This window comes from Brassica napus, unplaced genomic scaffold (assembly GCF_020379485.1).
Source record: "Brassica napus cultivar Da-Ae unplaced genomic scaffold, Da-Ae ScsIHWf_1638;HRSCAF=2255, whole genome shotgun sequence".
In the NCBI taxonomy this organism is placed as follows: domain Eukaryota; kingdom Viridiplantae; phylum Streptophyta; class Magnoliopsida; order Brassicales; family Brassicaceae; genus Brassica; species Brassica napus.
Window position 1 is genome coordinate 47080 of NW_026015055.1, and position 17407 is coordinate 64486.

The window sequence follows — 17407 nt, forward strand, 5'->3', positions numbered from 1 at the left end:
CTTCTTCTAACCCTAGCGCCGCCGATTCCTCTAAACCCTAGCGCCGCCGATTCCTCTAAACCCTAGCGCCGCCGCTTCCACTATTTCCGAACAAACCGTCGCCCTCGCCACCGTGGTCACCAACGTTCTCACCGCCGCTTCCTCTAAACACTAGCGCCGCCGCTTCTTCTAAACCCTAGCGCCGCCGCTTCTTCTCTGTAAACCTTAGCGCCGTTTCTCTGTAAACCCTAACGCCGCTAAGTCATCAATCTCGAGGAAAAGATGAACATAAAACGTTGTCTCTATCAATTTACTCATTCTCACCGTTTCACGTTTATTTTTTCAGATCTATAACCGCAATGACGAGTACTCCAACTCCTTCTGCGACTGGAAGACTTGTAAGTAATTTAAGTCGTCTGGAAAGTCTTCCAACTGGACGACTTAGTAGATGACTTAAATATAAGTCGTCCATTTGGAAGACTTTCCAGACGACTTAATTATAAGTCGTCTACTAAGTCGTCTGGACTTATATTGTTGTCTTTGATTATTTTGCAGACAAAAAGGATGGATATTCCAGAACTCCCCCGTAGGTTATACACATCAGGGGAAGAGCCAGAAGCCCACAATAGCATTTCGTATCATACGGATAACAGCAAGTTGCATACTGCTCTTAGGAAAGCTCTTACTGATGACGAATTTGAAGAGCTCAAGGAGTCGAGTTTGGGAGTTTTCATCAAGTTCAAGGAGCAGGGATTTGGTTGGGCTTCAAGGCTGGTTCACTACATGCTCAGTTTCAAGCTGGACATTAAGAAGAAGTATGAGATGTGGTCTCTCGTTGGTCCAGAACCTTTGAGGTTTTCACTGTTAGAGTTTGAAAACCTCACTGGTCTAAACTGCGAGTACATCGAGGACCTTGAGACACCAAAATGTGACGTTACCCCAGAGATGGTTTCTTTCTGGGGGATGCTGGGAGTTCATCTGGAAGCTGGGCCAACTACTGATCAGATAATAGCAGCACTGAAGAGATGCGGGGATTGGTCCAGGGAAGATCGCAAGCGGCTCGCGTACCTCTCCATCTTCACTGGATTCATTGAAGGGAGAAAGTTTTCAACCGCTACACGATCTACTCTGGCAAGGCTAGTGATGGATTTAGAACGGTTTGAGAATTATCCATGGGGGAGAGTCGCGTTTAAGGTGCTGATGGACTCTTTGTGGAACAAAGAAATTGCTGGCTGTTACACCGTGGATGGGTTTATACAAGTTCTTCAGGTCTGGACGTACACAGCTATGCCGGAATTGGGTGCTAGTATTGGTGGTCCCAGAGCAGACAGTCCGTCTCCACCGATACTGGCTTACGAGGGCAGCAGAGGCCGCAGATCAATGAAAGCTGCTATCTTGAGTCAGGTATTTACTTCAATCCAAAAGACTGCGCAGACGACTTATTATAAGTCGTCTGGAAGGTCGTCCAGCTGGACGACTTATCGGACGACTTATAATAAGTCGTCTGGAAAGTCTTCCCAGCTGGACGACTTATCGGACGACTTAATTAAGTCGTCTGGAAAGTCTTCCATCTGGACGACTTATTAGACGACTTATTATAAGTCGTCTGGAAGGTCTTCCAGCTGGACGACTTAGTAGACGACTTATAATTAAGTCGTCTATTTAGTATTTTTTTTCAAATATCTAACTCGATTCTTCTATTTACTGCAGACCCGCGTGATCAACTTTGTTGAGAAGGACATTAGTGAAATGTGGCCAAAATGGGACTCTGAGGTTGAGGACCTGCCCGCGGAGAACATCATTAAAGTCATGTATGAGCGGAGACCGTGGAAGTGGACCATGGATTGCTGGGAAGTCACTGGTACTAAGGTCAATACAAAACCTAAGGTTGTGACTCCATCGAAGAAGGCCAAAGAGATGGTTGTGTTGGAGGAGGAGGAGGAGGAGGAGGAAGACAATCCAAGACCTCGGAAGAAAGCTCGTAAAGAGGCTCCTAAAGTGGCTAGTGAAGAGGCTAGAGAAGAGGCTAGAGAAGAGGCTAGAGGGGTGACCAGAGAGGAGTTGGAAATTATGTTCAAGGGCGTAGCTGACTGCATGAAAAAAGGGTTTAATAAGTGCATGAGGGAGTTTAGGAAGTTGTCCGATAGATTGGAAGCTGTGGAGAAGAAGGTTGGTGTCACCAATCAGGCTACCCCTCCACCTCTAACCAATCAGGCTACCCCTCAAGATAAACAGCCTACCCCTCAAGATAAACAGCCTACCCCTCTTGCCAAAGAAACCGGGGGTAGAAACAAACAGGCTACCCCTCATGCCAATGAAACCGTGGTTAGTAACCAGCCTCCTCCTCATCAAACCAAACAGCAGCCTCCTCCTCCTCAAAAGAAACAGCAGCAGCCTCCTCCTCCTCAAAAGAAACAGCCTCCTCCTCAAAAGAAACAGCCTCCTCAAATCAAAGAGGTTAGTATCAAATCCAGGGTTAACTAGTTGTCCAGACGACTGTAAAAGTTGTCTGGACGACTAGTTGACCCTGGACGACTTAAACGTAAGTTGTCTGGACGACTAGTTGACCATGGAAGACTTAATTTTAAGTCGTCCAGGGCAACTAGTCGTCCAGACAACTTTTATTTAAGTCGTCGAGAGTTAACTTGTGTGCAACTTTTATTGCAGAGATGGTTGCCGGAGGATACAGCAACCGAGGCGAACTCGGTAAATAAGATCTTGCCGGAGGATAAAGCTTCCACCGAGCCAAGCGATCCAGTTTCAGAACCGAGCCTGGTTGTATTGGACAAGCGTGCAAAGAGCAAACGAGCGAAGAAACCTGCTCCCACTGTGAGATCTCCTTATACGGCAGAGAAAAAAAAAGATAAAGTGGCAGCCTATAATCCATTTCCGCCAGTAAACAAAGAGAAGTTGAAGGAACTCGCTGATTGGTTGAAAACTGATCCGTAAGTGATTGCTTTACCCATAATAGCTTGATTTAGTCGTCCAAAACTGATTGCTTTTTTGTTTGCAGTCATTATTTAACTAAGACCGAGGACAAACCACGTACATCACCAACAAGGTGGTACCACTTCCTCCGGACAGCCAGAGGATGGCTGGAAGACTGCGTAAGTCTTCTGCACACGATTTAAGTCGTCTACAAAGTCGTCCAAGTAGACTACTTTCCAGACGACTTAAAGATAAATCGTCTGGAAAGTCGTCTACTTGGACGACCACGTAGACGACTTATATTTAAGTCGTCTGGTAACTTCTAACTTGTTATATTTAATATGCAGCATATAGATGCTTGGATTAATGTGCTAAGGCAGAGGTATCAGGAGAACCCACAAGCTTTCAGGAGCGAGCGAATGTGCTTCCTGGATCACAACTTTTCCCAGTCTTGGAGAGAGCAGTATCAGCTCTTCAAAACATCGGAACCTGATCACAAAGGTTTAGGAAGAGTTCTACCTGGTGGGGCGTCGGATTTTTATGACGGATCAATACCTTCATTTTGCCAATCAAACAAGAAGTGGGGGGAGGACATTGATGATATCTATGCGCCAGTGAACTTGGACGACAAGCATTGGGTTGCTATTTGGATATCGATCCCTAAGAGGCACATAGTCGTCTGGGACAGCATACCTTCATCTAGTGTACCAGACGCATGGGATGCGATAATGGAGCCTTTTCTCCAGATGGTCCCTTATCTGCTTGTTGAGTGCGCAGCCACCGACGAAATACGGGTCAAATACGGGTTGGAGCCATACACATATGAGAGACCGCTGCAAGGTGTACCCACGGCCAACAATGGTGATTGTGGCGTGTACTCTGTAAAGTACATTGAATGTCATGCTCTTGGCGTTTCCTTTGACCCTAGGTGCAACGCGAAGAAAATGAGGGATAATATGGCGGTGGATATATGGAAGGAGCTTGTTGATCAGCATCTGAAAGAAAATGTGGATGGTGATAAGTTCGTGGGCATGTATGATTAGCATTTGAACATGATTTTTTAACAAGCGAAGTATTTGTATTTCAGCTTGTCTTTTTTTAACAAGCGAAGTATTTGTATTTCAGCTTGTCCTTTTTTAACAAGCGAAGTATTTGTATTTCAGCTTGTCTTTTTTTAACAAGCGAAGTATTTGTATTTCAGCTTGTCTTTTTTTAACAAGCGAAGTATTTGTATTTCAGCTTGTCTTTGTATAGATTTGTAAATATATAAGTTGTCTGGAAGAAATAAGTCGTCTAGAAGGTTTGGACGACTTATTATAAGTCGTCTGGAAGGTTTTCCAACTGGACGACTTACAAATAAGTCGTCTAGAAGGTTTGGACGACTTACAAATAAGTCGTCTAGAAGGTTTGGACGACTTATTATAAGTCGTCTGGAAGGTTTTCCAACTGGACGACTTACAAATAAGTCGTCTAGAAGGTTTGGACGACTTACAAATAAGTCGTCTAGAAGGTTTGGACGACTTATAATAAGTCGTCTGGAAGGTTTTCCAACTGGACGACTTACAAATAAGTCGTCTAGAAGGTTTGGACGACTTGAAGAGATAGTAGAAGGTCGTCTAAAAATAAAATACACTTGAAGAGATAGTAGAAGGTCGTCTAAAAATAAAATACACTGGACGACTTAGTAGAAGGTCGTCTAAAAATAAAATACACTGGACGACTAAAAATTTAGTCGTCTGGACGGGTAATCAAGACTGGACGACTTAAATTTAGGTCGTCTGGACAACTAGTCAACTGGTTGTGTACATTGTGGTTTCGTATGGCCAGTTTCCTTGCAGTTTGAGCATCTCTGTGCCCTGTGTTTCTTCCTGGGTTTGTGTCCTCTCATCCTAGATAGCTCCAACCAAGATTGCCATCTTGATTTCTTCGGTCTCCCCCGACCACGCTTTAGTTCTGGAGGAAAGCATTCTCGTTCCTCAATATGTTGTGACACGATAGGATATATATTCTCTGAGTATCCTGCATACAGATAATTCTTTGAGTACAGTGGACATACAAGTGTGGAGATATGCAAACCAGCATGTATTCCAGCAGCTATAGCATGAGAGCAAGGTATTTTCTCCACTCCATAGACACCACAATCACACTTTGCATGTTCCAAATCAACCACACAGTCCATTTTGCCACCTTTGACAAAGAAATGCCATCCATCAATTGGTTCGACCGTCATCGTACCCGCTATCTCTTCTCGAACAGCAAGCAAGTATTCAACACCCCCGCTATGTTCAGTTGTGAGACTCAAAGCATCTTGTCTCCTTTTCCAATACCATTTTCCTAACTTCTGCCTTATGAACTCCAGCAGGAACGTAATCGGAAATCCTCTTGCTCGCTTCAGTGCGGAATTAATAGATTCAGCAATGTTGCTTGTTTTTATGTTGAACCTGTTCCCCTTACAATAAACCCTTGACCATAGCCTGACGTCGGCTTTCTCCAAATACGTTGCAAGTTCCGGGTTTGCACTCCGTATCTCAGCCATGTACCGGTCAAAATCGTAAACCGTGTGAGCATAAGCAGCCCCTTTCACCAAGTACATGAGATGTTTCCCTTTAAACTTTTTGACAATGTTATCTTGAAGGTGATAATAACATATTCCTCGGGTTGCCCAAGGAAACACCTTATCACACGCACTTTTAATGGCCTTGTGCCGGTCGGAGACTATCACCAGAGGCTTGTCATGAGATATACAACTAGCCAATTTTGTGAAAAACCATTCCCAAGAAGGTATATCTTCCTCATCCACGATCCCAAAAGCCAATGGGAATATCTGAAAATTGCCATCTTGTGCGGCTGCAACTAACATAGTTCCTCCATACTTTCCACTTAGGTGAGTTCCATCCACCACAATGACCCTTCTCTGATACTTAAAACCTTTGATAGAAGCTCCAAAAGAGAGAAATAGATACTTAAATCTTTTCATAGAATCAAGTTCTATCGCCGTGATAGAATCAGGATTTGCAATGGAGATTTGCTCGAGATATGATGCCAGACGCGAATACCCTTCTTCTGCTGATCCTCTCACCAATCTTTGTGCATATAACAGTGCTCTGTATGAAGTGGTGTAATCAAGCGCCATGCCAAACATGTTCCTCATTGCATCAGTGATATGCTGCGGAGTTATCCCATCAATGATTCCAACACGATCAATGAAAAGACTACCTACATACTTCGGAGTACAGTGTCTCCGCTGAGCGATTCGGTCTCCCGCTGAGCATAAATGTTTTTCCACATACTTTGTTACCCAAAACGTGTTTGTCCCATGTTTGACACTCGCTCTGACCTTCCATCCACAATAGCTAACCGGACATGTTGCCACAACGAGAGTTTTCGTTGATTTGTATAATCTGAAAGAAAACTTACCCCTCACTGCTGCCAACCGCAGCTCTGAAAGCAGTGCACCCTTGCTAACAAAACTCTGGTTGACATAGATACTGGTACCATTCGATTTTCCTCCTTCAATAGCATTTGTCTTAGCATATGTCTTTTGGATTTCTTCAAAACAAATATTATCATCATCTTCCTCGTCCTCATCTGGAACCTTTCCATAAAGACTGTAATCCCCACCATTCTGATCCGTTTCACCAACAATAGAATTATCAGCATCCTCCTCCCCATTTTCCTCCTCCCCATCTTGATTTTCATCTTCAACAAACTCATTATCACCAACATCTTCAAAACATTCATCAGCTTCATCATCATCACCAACATCTTCTTCCCATTCACCAGCTTCATCATCATCACCAACATCTTCTTCCCATTCACCAGCTTCATCATTATCACCAACATCTTTTTCCCATTCACCAGCTTCATCAATATCCCTTTTCTCTGAAACCGTTTCGACCTTGCTGCGGCTTGATACACAAAGACATACTCTATGGGTTTTGAGTATCTCCAGCAAGTTTCGAACTTGTCTATCACTTGTAACATGAATGGGAAGACTGCCTGGAGCCATCATCATTTCTGCTGGTAATGAGTAGCTAATCTCCACACTCACTGTTCTCATGTCCAGGTTATAATCTTCTTGAGCCATTGCAACAAGTTCAGCATGTGTTGAATCTTCATTCAATAAAAACAATCTTGCTCCTTTGAGATCATCAACCACAAAATCCCAACGGAAATCTCTCAACAACCATTCTCCATACACTGCATGTAACTGAAAAATCATCTGCAAATATTCAAAATAAAACACATTAGTAAACATAGAGAAAATGAAGAAGTTCAATAAACATTGCCGCAGACGACTTAGCATTAAGTCGTCCAGAAGACTTAAAGGTAAGTCGTCTAAAGAGGTCACTTTTGCAATTGAAAATTAAAAGGGACGACTTAATTCTAAGTCGTCCGGCTTTGTTTGTTAAAAAAAAAACTTCAGACGACTTATATATAAGTCGTCTACGAGAAACGGGCTAGTTTTGCATTTGACCGAATCGTGTCAGATCTTTGACTATTTCTGGACGACTTATAATTCAGTCGTCTCTGGGAAAGTTAAAATTTCAATATTTTATGAAAACTTGACGACTTACGTGTAAGTCGTCCTAGGTTAGTTTTGTAATTGAAAAATAAAACTTGAAATTTAACTTTCTCCAGACGACTTAGATGAAAGTCGTCCAGCTAAACGACTTAATTTAAGGTCGTCCGGGATAAGCAAGGTTTGACCAGAAAATTGGGAAAAATTCTGGACGACTTTGCTTTCCCCGGACGACTTTAAATTAAGTCTTCTGGAGGGACGACTTTATATTAAGTCGTCTGGTTAAAGTTAAATTATGAAGTTTTATTTTTCAATTACAAAACTAACCTAGGACGACTTACACGTAAGTCGTCAAGTTTTCATAAAATATTGAAATTTTAACTTTCCCAGAGACGACTGAATTATAAGTCGTCCAGAAATAGTCAAAGATCTGACACGATTCGGTCAAATGCAAAACTAGCCCGTTTCTCGTAGACGACGTATATATAAGTCGTCTGGAGTGTTTTTTTTTAACAAACAAAGCTGGACGACTTAATTTAAGTCGTCCGTTTGACCAGAAGACTCATCAGTAAGTCTTCTACATACAGATGACTTACTAGTAAGTCTTCTACGCGAACAGATCTTGAAAAAAAATTCAAATTCGTACCTTAAACTAGGTGAGATGACTTCGTTTGCACACAGAACCTCAAACGAAAGCAACCGTAAGTCAAAACGAAAGAAATATGGCTCTGTCAACCATAGCCCATATTTTGAATCAAAAGCTTGAGTTTTTTGGATGAATATAGAGAGAAAGTGAAAGAAATGTTGTTTTTAGTTCATAACAATTGAAACAGAGAGAGTGTAAAGAGATTTACGTGCATTAAAGGGCATTAAAAGCTTCAAACAGTTCGTACAAGGTTGTTGCCACTATTCATTGCAGTGGCAATATTGTAAATACTTGAAGAAGATGAGGTTGAGACAGTAAAGAAGCCATTTTCGAAAAAAAAAAAAAAAATGTTAATGGCATTTTCGTAGATAAACTGCAGCTGTGGGGTTAAAATCTCAAAAAAAAAAGGAGTCAAAAGAAAAGGTTAGTTTTCTGTTTGACTCCAAGTTTTGAGTCACTTTTGCAAAAGCCCCTTATAAGAAAGAAGGTTAGCAAGGAAATATAACATAGGATGATGGTATTCTCGGAAAAAGCAAACAACTGAATCTGTTTTTCTAGTGAAAACTATAGAAAAAATATTGTCCTTTGGCCTTTGAGAATCATGAACAAGTAACATACATATAATTACAAAATGTTATTACTCGACTTTTTAGACAGTAAACAGTATATTACCTAATAGCGTAAGAGAAGTGCGTAAAAAAAAGAAGAAAAATGAGCATATATAAAACGAAGAGAAAGAAGTTGTATAGAAAATATACTCACGATTCTTCCAGGTCGATAACTTTAATGCCAACTTCTTTAGTGCCAACTTCTTTATCAGGCCGTGTCTGAATAGAAGCAGATAAAGCATGTGTTTTGGAGCTAAACAAGATCATTTATATATTTAAGGGGCTAAATAATCCATAAACTTTTCATAGTTCTACTTGTAATGACCTCAAGATGCCTAATCTAGGTGTTGGGTTCGATTCTTTAAACTGCAACTATAAACACTTTCTCTGATTTTTAAACAAAAAAGGCCAAATACTTTTTTTGCTTGTGAACCGAAATTTTTCAGACTCGGCCCTGGTCCTTGCCAAACCTGATAAGCAGCAGCAGCTCAGCATATAAATAAGATAGCCTTTTATTTCATAAATTAATACTGATGTTAAATATAGACCCCCAACTCTTGATTCTTGCATGAATAATTGAAACCATTCAGACAGAACTGACCCAGAAACATGGTTTATATCATAACAACACCAACAGTTTATCCACTCCAAACCATATGATTAGGGGTGGGCACGGATTGGATATCAGGTTTTTGGAGATATTCGTGATCCGATCAGTTTTGTCCGAATAATCAAATATCTGATTCGATTCGATCTGCAACCATCCGGATATTCGGTGTTCCGGATATCCGAATTTTTTTAGATTTTTGAACGAATATCCAATTCGATATGTAAAAATAAATAAAAATAAAAAATAAATAAAAATCTCAAAATAATAGAAAATAATAGAAAATCTACAAAAAAGTATTTATTTTTAAAATTTCTAACAACTAATATAATAAATTTAGTAAATAAAAAATTGTAAAACTTATATAAAATATAACATATATATATAATTCTTTAAATATATGTGTATATATATGTATATATATGCGTATAACGGATCAGATCAGATATTCGTTCATAAAAATATTAGTATTTGTGATTTGCTTCGCTTCTTACGGATATTGCATTCTAGTATTTGTTTTGCTCCGTAGAGTTACATATATCCAGATTTTTTGGTTCGAATCGAAACGAATAACAAATCGAATCAAAATTCACGAATATTTTGCCTAGCCCTACATATGATTACCTTCTCTCAGAAAATCAATAATAATTAATTATGAAATCATTTGTCAAAAATAAAATATTACTCAATTATATTAATCTGCGGTTAATAATGAAGTTCCATATAAGGCGAAGTAAATTGATTTATCACGAGGATATTCACATATCTTTGACTTTCTTGGCCTAAGAGATGATCAAAAAATTTTCATGCAAAACTTTAACCTTTGTGTTCAATTGGTTACTTGCCAATTTTTATAATTATATATTTATTTATTGTTAGGGTAATTGCAGTTGATATACACGATAGAAAGATTATTTAGGAGATCGGTTTGGTACTGTTCTACTTTTCGTATATACCAAAAGTAACCCTATAACGTAAATTGTCACAATCTCACCCCCTATGTCACAGTAACCCTATGCTACCTAGCTATTTTATTTCTGTGCATTAGATCTTAGTGACATCTGACGCATCGAGAAACAACGACTGTAGCTAGAAATCCTAACTGTACGAAATCTTTTCTCTTTTGAAAATGCAAAAATGCCTAATTATCTTTGCTTTTAACCGATCACCTAAATAAGAATTTTTTTGCATTGATGCCTAATTATCTTTGCTTTCATGGTTTTCTAGCCAAATTGGCCTTATTGTTAACTATACCAACCCCAAGAAATTTGTATCCTGTTGCTGGATTGTCAAGATTTTACTAACAAAGTAGTCAGAACTAAAATAACACAATATCATGTTGTTTTAGCTTTTGGCAATCAGATATATATTAACCTAAATTAAATTAAGAACAATTTTAAATAAAAATCTAGATTATAACATAAAAGAGTCCATTGCCTGAAGCTTGAGCAAAAGCAGGAGAGAAGAACAAAAAGGCCAAAGCGAGAGAAGAGACACATACATGTTTATATAGATGGTGGGCTCGGAACATCATCATCAAAATCACCACCAGAAGCAGCAGCAAAAGAGTAAAGAAGCTCTGGGGATGGTTGCTCTCCACGAGGCCCTAAGAACCATTTGTCCCAACACCGAGTGGACTTACTCTGTCTTCTGGTCCATCCGTCCACGTCCGTACGTATTCTCTCTAGCTTTTTCTCTTCACTCTCTCTCAAACGATGCCGTTTTGCTCTTCAGGAGAGTTCGAGGCGGTGGCAACAGTTGCAAGGTCGGCGATGATAATGGAAGCTTGTAAGTTACACTATAATTTTATATACATATAGTCAGTGGTCAAGACTTTAGTTTAGTTTTTTTGAACCATTGTATAGGTCAACATTTTGCCCTTTAATTTGGTTTATCTTATTCAATCGCCGGAAACTCACTCGCAAACCTAATTTCCGACAAGAAACAAGAAAGTATACTTGAACAGTTAATTTATGTTTATGTTTATTACATCATACATGTACTATATATACATACCAAGGATGATCTTGCCCAATAACAATATTATTCTTTTTACAAATGAAACACATGATTTACATGCTATGTGTTGACATATTGATGTGCGGCGGGGGCTGCAAGATGTTGATGTGGGAAGATGGTTACTGCAGAGGAAGAGGAGGATCAGGAGATTGCTATGGAGAGATAGAAGGAGTAGATCCCGTACGCAAATCTTTCAGAAAAATGTCGAATCAGTTATATAATTATGGAGAAGGGTGGGTACTTGGTAGGTCTTACTTCTTTATTATCTTTTTGGTTGTGTGAATGTACGTAGACATGTCAACTAGGGCCGAAGCCTACATCCCGAACCCATCTATCTCTAAAAATTATCGGACTTAGACTTAGTTTTATAAGCCCAAAAAAAAATTGGGTCTTTCGGGGTAAGCCCGTTTGAGTTTTGGGTATTTTGGGCCTAAGCCCGTTTGGGCTAGGTCCAGCCCGAAAACCCGAAATTTTATATTTTAGCTTAAATATTATCGTTCTTGCAGTCAAAACCATTATTAGTATTAACATGTTATTTTAATATGTATAACCAAACTCTAATAAAACAAATATAAAAGTTGTTAATGTACTTGCTTCATTATTACAAGTATCACATTTTAAATTTTGCAAATGTACATTTTTCTTTTATGTACAACATTTTTTTTTCAAAATACAAAGTATGAAACATTTGACCATGTTTATCATAATTTTTGTTCTTTTATATGATTAGTTTTAATTTATATTTGATTATTTAAATCTTATTAAATTTGATTTGTTTATAATATGTTTTTAAAGCATACTAAAAATGTAAAACATTTTTGATAAAGAAGAAAAGTTTAAACTCACTTTATATTTTAAAATAAAAAATTGAACCTATTTTTTTAATGAAAACTCACATGTATTAAAACGATAGAAATGACAATGACAATTTATTTTTCGAAAAGTCCAGAAAAGCCCGAAAAGCCATATAGCCCTATAAAAGCTGAGTCGGACTTTGAATTCTAGGCCCAAAATATTTCTAGGCCAGCCGGCCGGGCCCAATTATTTACGGGCTTAGCAGGTTTGGACTGGCCGGGCCGGGTCAGCCCGAATTGGCACCCCTAAATGTACGCAACACTTGGCACATGCATCTACCCAAAAATAGAAACTATTTATTTTCCTTCCTTATGGGTTCGAATCATATATTTGGCTAACAGGTTAATGGGGAAGGTTGCTTCTGACAAATGCCATAAATGGGTTTTCATGGAACAAAATGAATCTGAATCCAATGCCTCTAGTTACTGGCAAAGCTCCTTCGATGCTATAAGTTCTTATAAATAAAATCAAAAGACAAATGTTTTTCTCTTAGTAACATTTATGTAAATTTGTAACCCGACCAAGATCTATCTCTAAAACAATGGAGATTCCTACAGAGTGGAATGATCAGTTCGAATCTGGAATTCAGGTATGATAGAGAGAGTGAACGTTTCCAAATCATATAGAAACGTTATCGAGTTCTTGGTTTCTTGTTTCTCAAGTCAGCTCTTTGATGTTTCTGATCACACATAAAGACCATAGCTGTCATTCAAGCTGGACATGGTCTTTTACAACTTGGTTCTTGCAAGATTGAAAGTATTTTCAGTACATTCGAAGTTCTTACTTGAGAGTTATCGTTTATATTCTCTAAAACAACCGGTTTTACTTAGATACCTGAAGATCTTCACTTTGTACTTCGGATGAGGCACACCTTTGAATCACTAGGTTACCAGTCAGGCTTCTACCTCTCTCAGCTCTTCTCCTCAAACCAAAGCATTTCTTCTTCAAATACATCCCTCATGGTCCCCAACCACCCCGTTCTTCCTCCACAGACTCAACCATTGCTGGAATGGCACAAGCCAACGACCAATGATGGCTCAATCCTCATTGCCTACCCACCACACTCACATGCCTTTCCCTGTAATGCCAAATTCAAGCAAAGAACAAGACTCCGACGTGAAATGGCCCACCGGACTATCTTTCTTCAATGCGTTGACTAACAATGTCAATGTCAAGCTTCTGTTTGATTCGGAGGGTTTAGGTGACAAACCAGAGCATCAGAGCCAGGAACATAGAAACAACTCTGAGAGTCAAGCTAATTCGAGTGAGTTCTTGAGCCTTGATAGTCGCCACAGAAACATGAGTTTCTTGGAGTGATGACTCTAGTAAGGAACTTAGTTTTTTTCTTGACCGCTTTAAATGTTTTCCTCTTGCATAAGCACGTGTTTGTTTTTAAAATTATAACAAAATTGCATCTTCTTAAAAATTATATGATTCCAAATAACCAAATTTTGTTTTCAAGATATTTCTATACTATATATCTCTCTCTAAGCAACGATAGCAAGTTCAATTTATAATTTACCCACGATATCCTGATAAGTATGTTATTATAAAATATACTGGTTTTTGTAATCTAAGAGGTTGTTTAGATGATACACTTTGTTTAGATAATACACTTTGGTTAAAAGCAAAAGCTACAATGGCTTTATGCGCGACCATATAAAATGAACCTACATATATTAACTATCTATCAGACAACTAACACAAGATAAACATTTTTAATCGCAGATTAATAATATCCGATATATGATTTGAGAGACTTAACAAGAACCTGCTGTGACTGCGATATTGATCAACTGCCAGAAGCTGGTGGTTGCTAATGTTGGAGACTCTCGAGCTGTTATTTGCAAAGATGGTGTTGCCAAACAACTCTCAGATTATCACGGGCCCAACATGGAGAAAGGTGTAATCGAGAGAGGCGGTTTCGTGGAGATGTTACTCGAGTGGATGGTCAACTGGCTGTGGCAAGGGCATTTGGTTATAAGAGTTTGGAGATGCATTTAAGTCAAGAACCATATGTTACTGTTAATACCATATGATGTAGACTTTTGTTTAATTTTAGCAAGTGATGGACTTTGGAAGGTTTTAGTTCTATCATAATCTACTCTTAACAAGTCGCTTTTTTCAACATTTACACCCAAAAAAAAAAAAAAATCCCTCGCATGGTTGTTGATTATTTAAAATCTTATAGGTCATGTCGAACCAAGAGGCCGTTGACTCGATAAAGGGAACAAAAGATGCAAAGTCTGCCGCAATGCACCTCGCAGAAGCTCAGATGATATCTCAGTGGTCATCGTTAAGTTTCAGTAAGCTTGGATCAATTTGAGACTCAAGAGTAAAAACATATCATAATCATTATTAAACATAAGTAGACGCAAGAGTATGCAAAGCTCTTATTACATTTTGTGGATAGCCATCCTTCATATGACAGCATAAAGGGTACTAGACTTTTGTAGTTATATATTGGTGTAGGATTCATTTTTCTTGACATAGTTAGATGCTATTATTTGGATAACAAGATAATGTAGATATAGACCATAAGTAGATGACAGAAGATAGAGAGCTGGTGTGTTGATATTGTTTATTTGATCTATGGTCGTTTGAATGATGTGTTGGCCATAGGAAGTTTCATGTCTACGTTGTTTCTTTCTTGAGTCTGGATCAGTTGACCCCTAAACCCTCTCCGGCCTGACCTTTCGCCGAAACTGTCACCAGAAACTTTCCTTCTCCTCTCATTGTGTCCAGCTAGGCGCATCCGGCAACTTCTTTTAGCTTCATCAAACTCTGGTAGCTCATGAAACCTGGTCAAACCCAACCCAAGCCCAAAGTATCAAATCGAAACACAAACTTCTTCCTAATAAACTTTAGAAAGTAATATTGAAGGGAAGAATGGTACCTGCTGCATTGTTGACAAAAACGATGCTTGGCGCCTGAAACAGTTGCAGCAGATGCCTTTGCATGAACTTCACAGACTTTGTGTCTGCGGTAATACTGCTTGGCTTCAGTTAAATTAGCAGTGCACCTATGGACCTGGCATAGCCGCGGTGGAACACGGTCTGTGTTAGTATCCCTAGCTCTCTCCGTCACTCTCTTCCTTTTGTCTTCATCTCCTGCATCCTCCTCTTCCCCATCCATGCTATTCTCCCATTCTTGTTCAGCAAGGTTGGAGATTATAGCCTTGTCTTTCACGTAACTCCAGCGTTGTGATTTCTCCATTTCTGGTTAAGCTTTTAAGTTGTAGCCTTGAGAAGATGGTGGTGGAACTATGGTTAAGACTAAGCAATGTTGATGATGGATGGGGTTGGGGTTTGGAGTGAATGTGTTGTGTTCTGAAGTGTTTAAAAAGGGGAAGAAAAGTCGGGAGATGGACGGTGGACCACTGTGTCCTTGTATACTTTTCTGGAATATAAAGGTTCTTAAGATAGAGTTTTTAGCGGAATATAAAAACCTGACTTTTAACTTTTAACTAAAAAAGCTAAGAACCGGCTCTTAAATAAGAGTTTTAAGAGACAATTCTTAGTTTTTTTAGTTAAAAGTTAAGAAACGTATTTTTATATTCCGCTAAAAACTTCACTTTAAGAACCTTCCAATAATCATGCTCTAAGTACTTGATTACGTGATGTGGTCATCTATTGTTTTAGACTTTGGACCCATCTAGACAAGGCATTCCAGGTTAGCTTAGGATTAGAGGGAATGTTATTATGTTGAGTTTAAAATTCTATATCTTTTTATTATATGCTTGTTTTGTATTTGGTTTTAACTTGCCTTGTTTGTGGTATTTGGTGTTGGCAGCATGAATATTGTCTGTTCTGGACCATGGCATATGAATGAACACGTTTAGAAGATGCTTGCAAACACTTTTTTTTTTCTTTCGGGCGTAAACATTTACCTATAAAAGATTATATTTTGTGGGAATTCAAAATTACATATTAAAAAAATGGAAAATAAACAATTGAGGTCGCTTTAGATGGAGGGTCAACACTTGTTGGATAGAGAGTTCGTGATGTTTTAAGGTTTAAAATTTAGCTTTTTTTTTTTTTCCGCTCGGGGAATAAACCCAATACGGCGAACGGCGAACCTTGGTTCGAACTCCGCTGGCCACACGGATATGGGTTATTGCTTTCGGTTCATTTGAATGCCCAGGAGAGAGTCTATCCGTGGACTGTACCTCCACCCGGAGGTTAGGTCTGTGTCTTTAATAGCTTTTATTTTCAAAAAAAAAAGATATTTTCTTCGCAGTCCTTTTTCTGTTTGTTTTAAATTTGATTTGTTTTGCTTTGATAGGAGAAGAAGAGACTCCTCGGCATATTACATTGATCATTAGTCTTTACGATCACTGAAACAAGTAAACAATCTTTCAGTTTGGACCAGCTAAAGAATCATAACCTGAAACAAGCATGAGCGTTTCTCTCTCTAAGATGCAATCATCACCACTTCTGTTTACTCTTCTACTCTTTTTATTTTCCAACTATATGGACATGTTTCTTTGTGGAAATAAAAGTTGATACATTACAGCAGTGTACCTAAGAGAAATAGGTAGAAGTAGTGTGTAGTGAAAGAGACGGGGCATAAAAGGTTTCACATGCCAAACTGTACTCATGTCTTGAATTTATCATCAATGACTTTAAGCTTTTCAGAGTTTGCAGAGCTGCACTTGTTTGTACACAAAGATGTTGTCTTTTTTTTTTCCACATCTCCCTTTGATTCTCTCCTTCATCTCCAGTTTTTGGCCCTGCTTAAAATAAATAAAATGTTTTAGCACACCAAAAAGAATGTGTTTATAGGTGAACATATGACTTTTGGCTTTGGTTTTGTAAGCTGTTGTGTGAGCGACACAGCGAGAAGAGATTCTTTAAAAATCTTTGTGAAGAACAAAGTGAAAAAGGGTAGAGTATTATGATAAGTTAATGCTCGTCTCTGTCTGGTCGGTACCAGTTTCAAAGTCTTTGCCCTACAAATAAAGATAGTACCTAAAATCGAATCTAGATGCTATTATATTAATCTAGGAAGTGGAGAATAATATATAGTCAAAGAGTCATACTTCCTTCTCAGTCATGGCGAATGTCTCTAGTGTCGCATTTTTGTCACTTTCAACGTTAGAAAACAAAAGGCGAGTAAATATCAGAGATGCCTCACTTCGTTTTCGGCTCCACTTGTCTCCTACATAGCAAAGAGAATTAGTTCTGTTTATTTGTCGCAGATGCCAGAAGATAGATATGATCCAGCTGTTTTCAGACCCAAAC

At 38.8% G+C, this 17407-nt stretch overlaps 1 protein-coding gene and 1 pseudogene across 1 annotated transcript; one reads left to right on the forward strand and one right to left on the reverse strand.

Moving 5' to 3' along the window:
* The first annotated feature begins 12705 nt into the window (after positions 1–12705).
* On the forward strand, positions 12706–14332 carry LOC106369598 (annotated as a pseudogene).
* A 168-nt stretch (positions 14333–14500) lies between these two features.
* LOC106369607 (squamosa promoter-binding-like protein 5) lies at positions 14501–16017 on the reverse strand. The gene is made up of 2 exons (XM_013809740.3): positions 15061–16017; positions 14501–14965 (listed from the first exon to the last, which is right to left on the reverse strand). Exons 1-2 carry the CDS (start codon positions 15378–15380, stop codon positions 14755–14757), a joined length of 531 nt encoding a protein of 176 aa, XP_013665194.1. The 5' UTR covers positions 15381–16017; the 3' UTR covers positions 14501–14754.
* Between the last annotated feature and the right edge of the window lie 1390 nt (positions 16018–17407).

Coding starts and splice junctions, on each gene's coding strand:
- LOC106369607 (XM_013809740.3), bottom strand. CDS start 15,380: ATGGAGAAATCACAACGCTGGAGTTACGTGAAAGACAAGGCTATAATC. Junction 14,966..15,060: donor TTTTGTCAACAATGCAGCAG/GTACCATTCTTC, acceptor GGGTTTGACCAG/GTTTCATGAGCTACCAGAGT.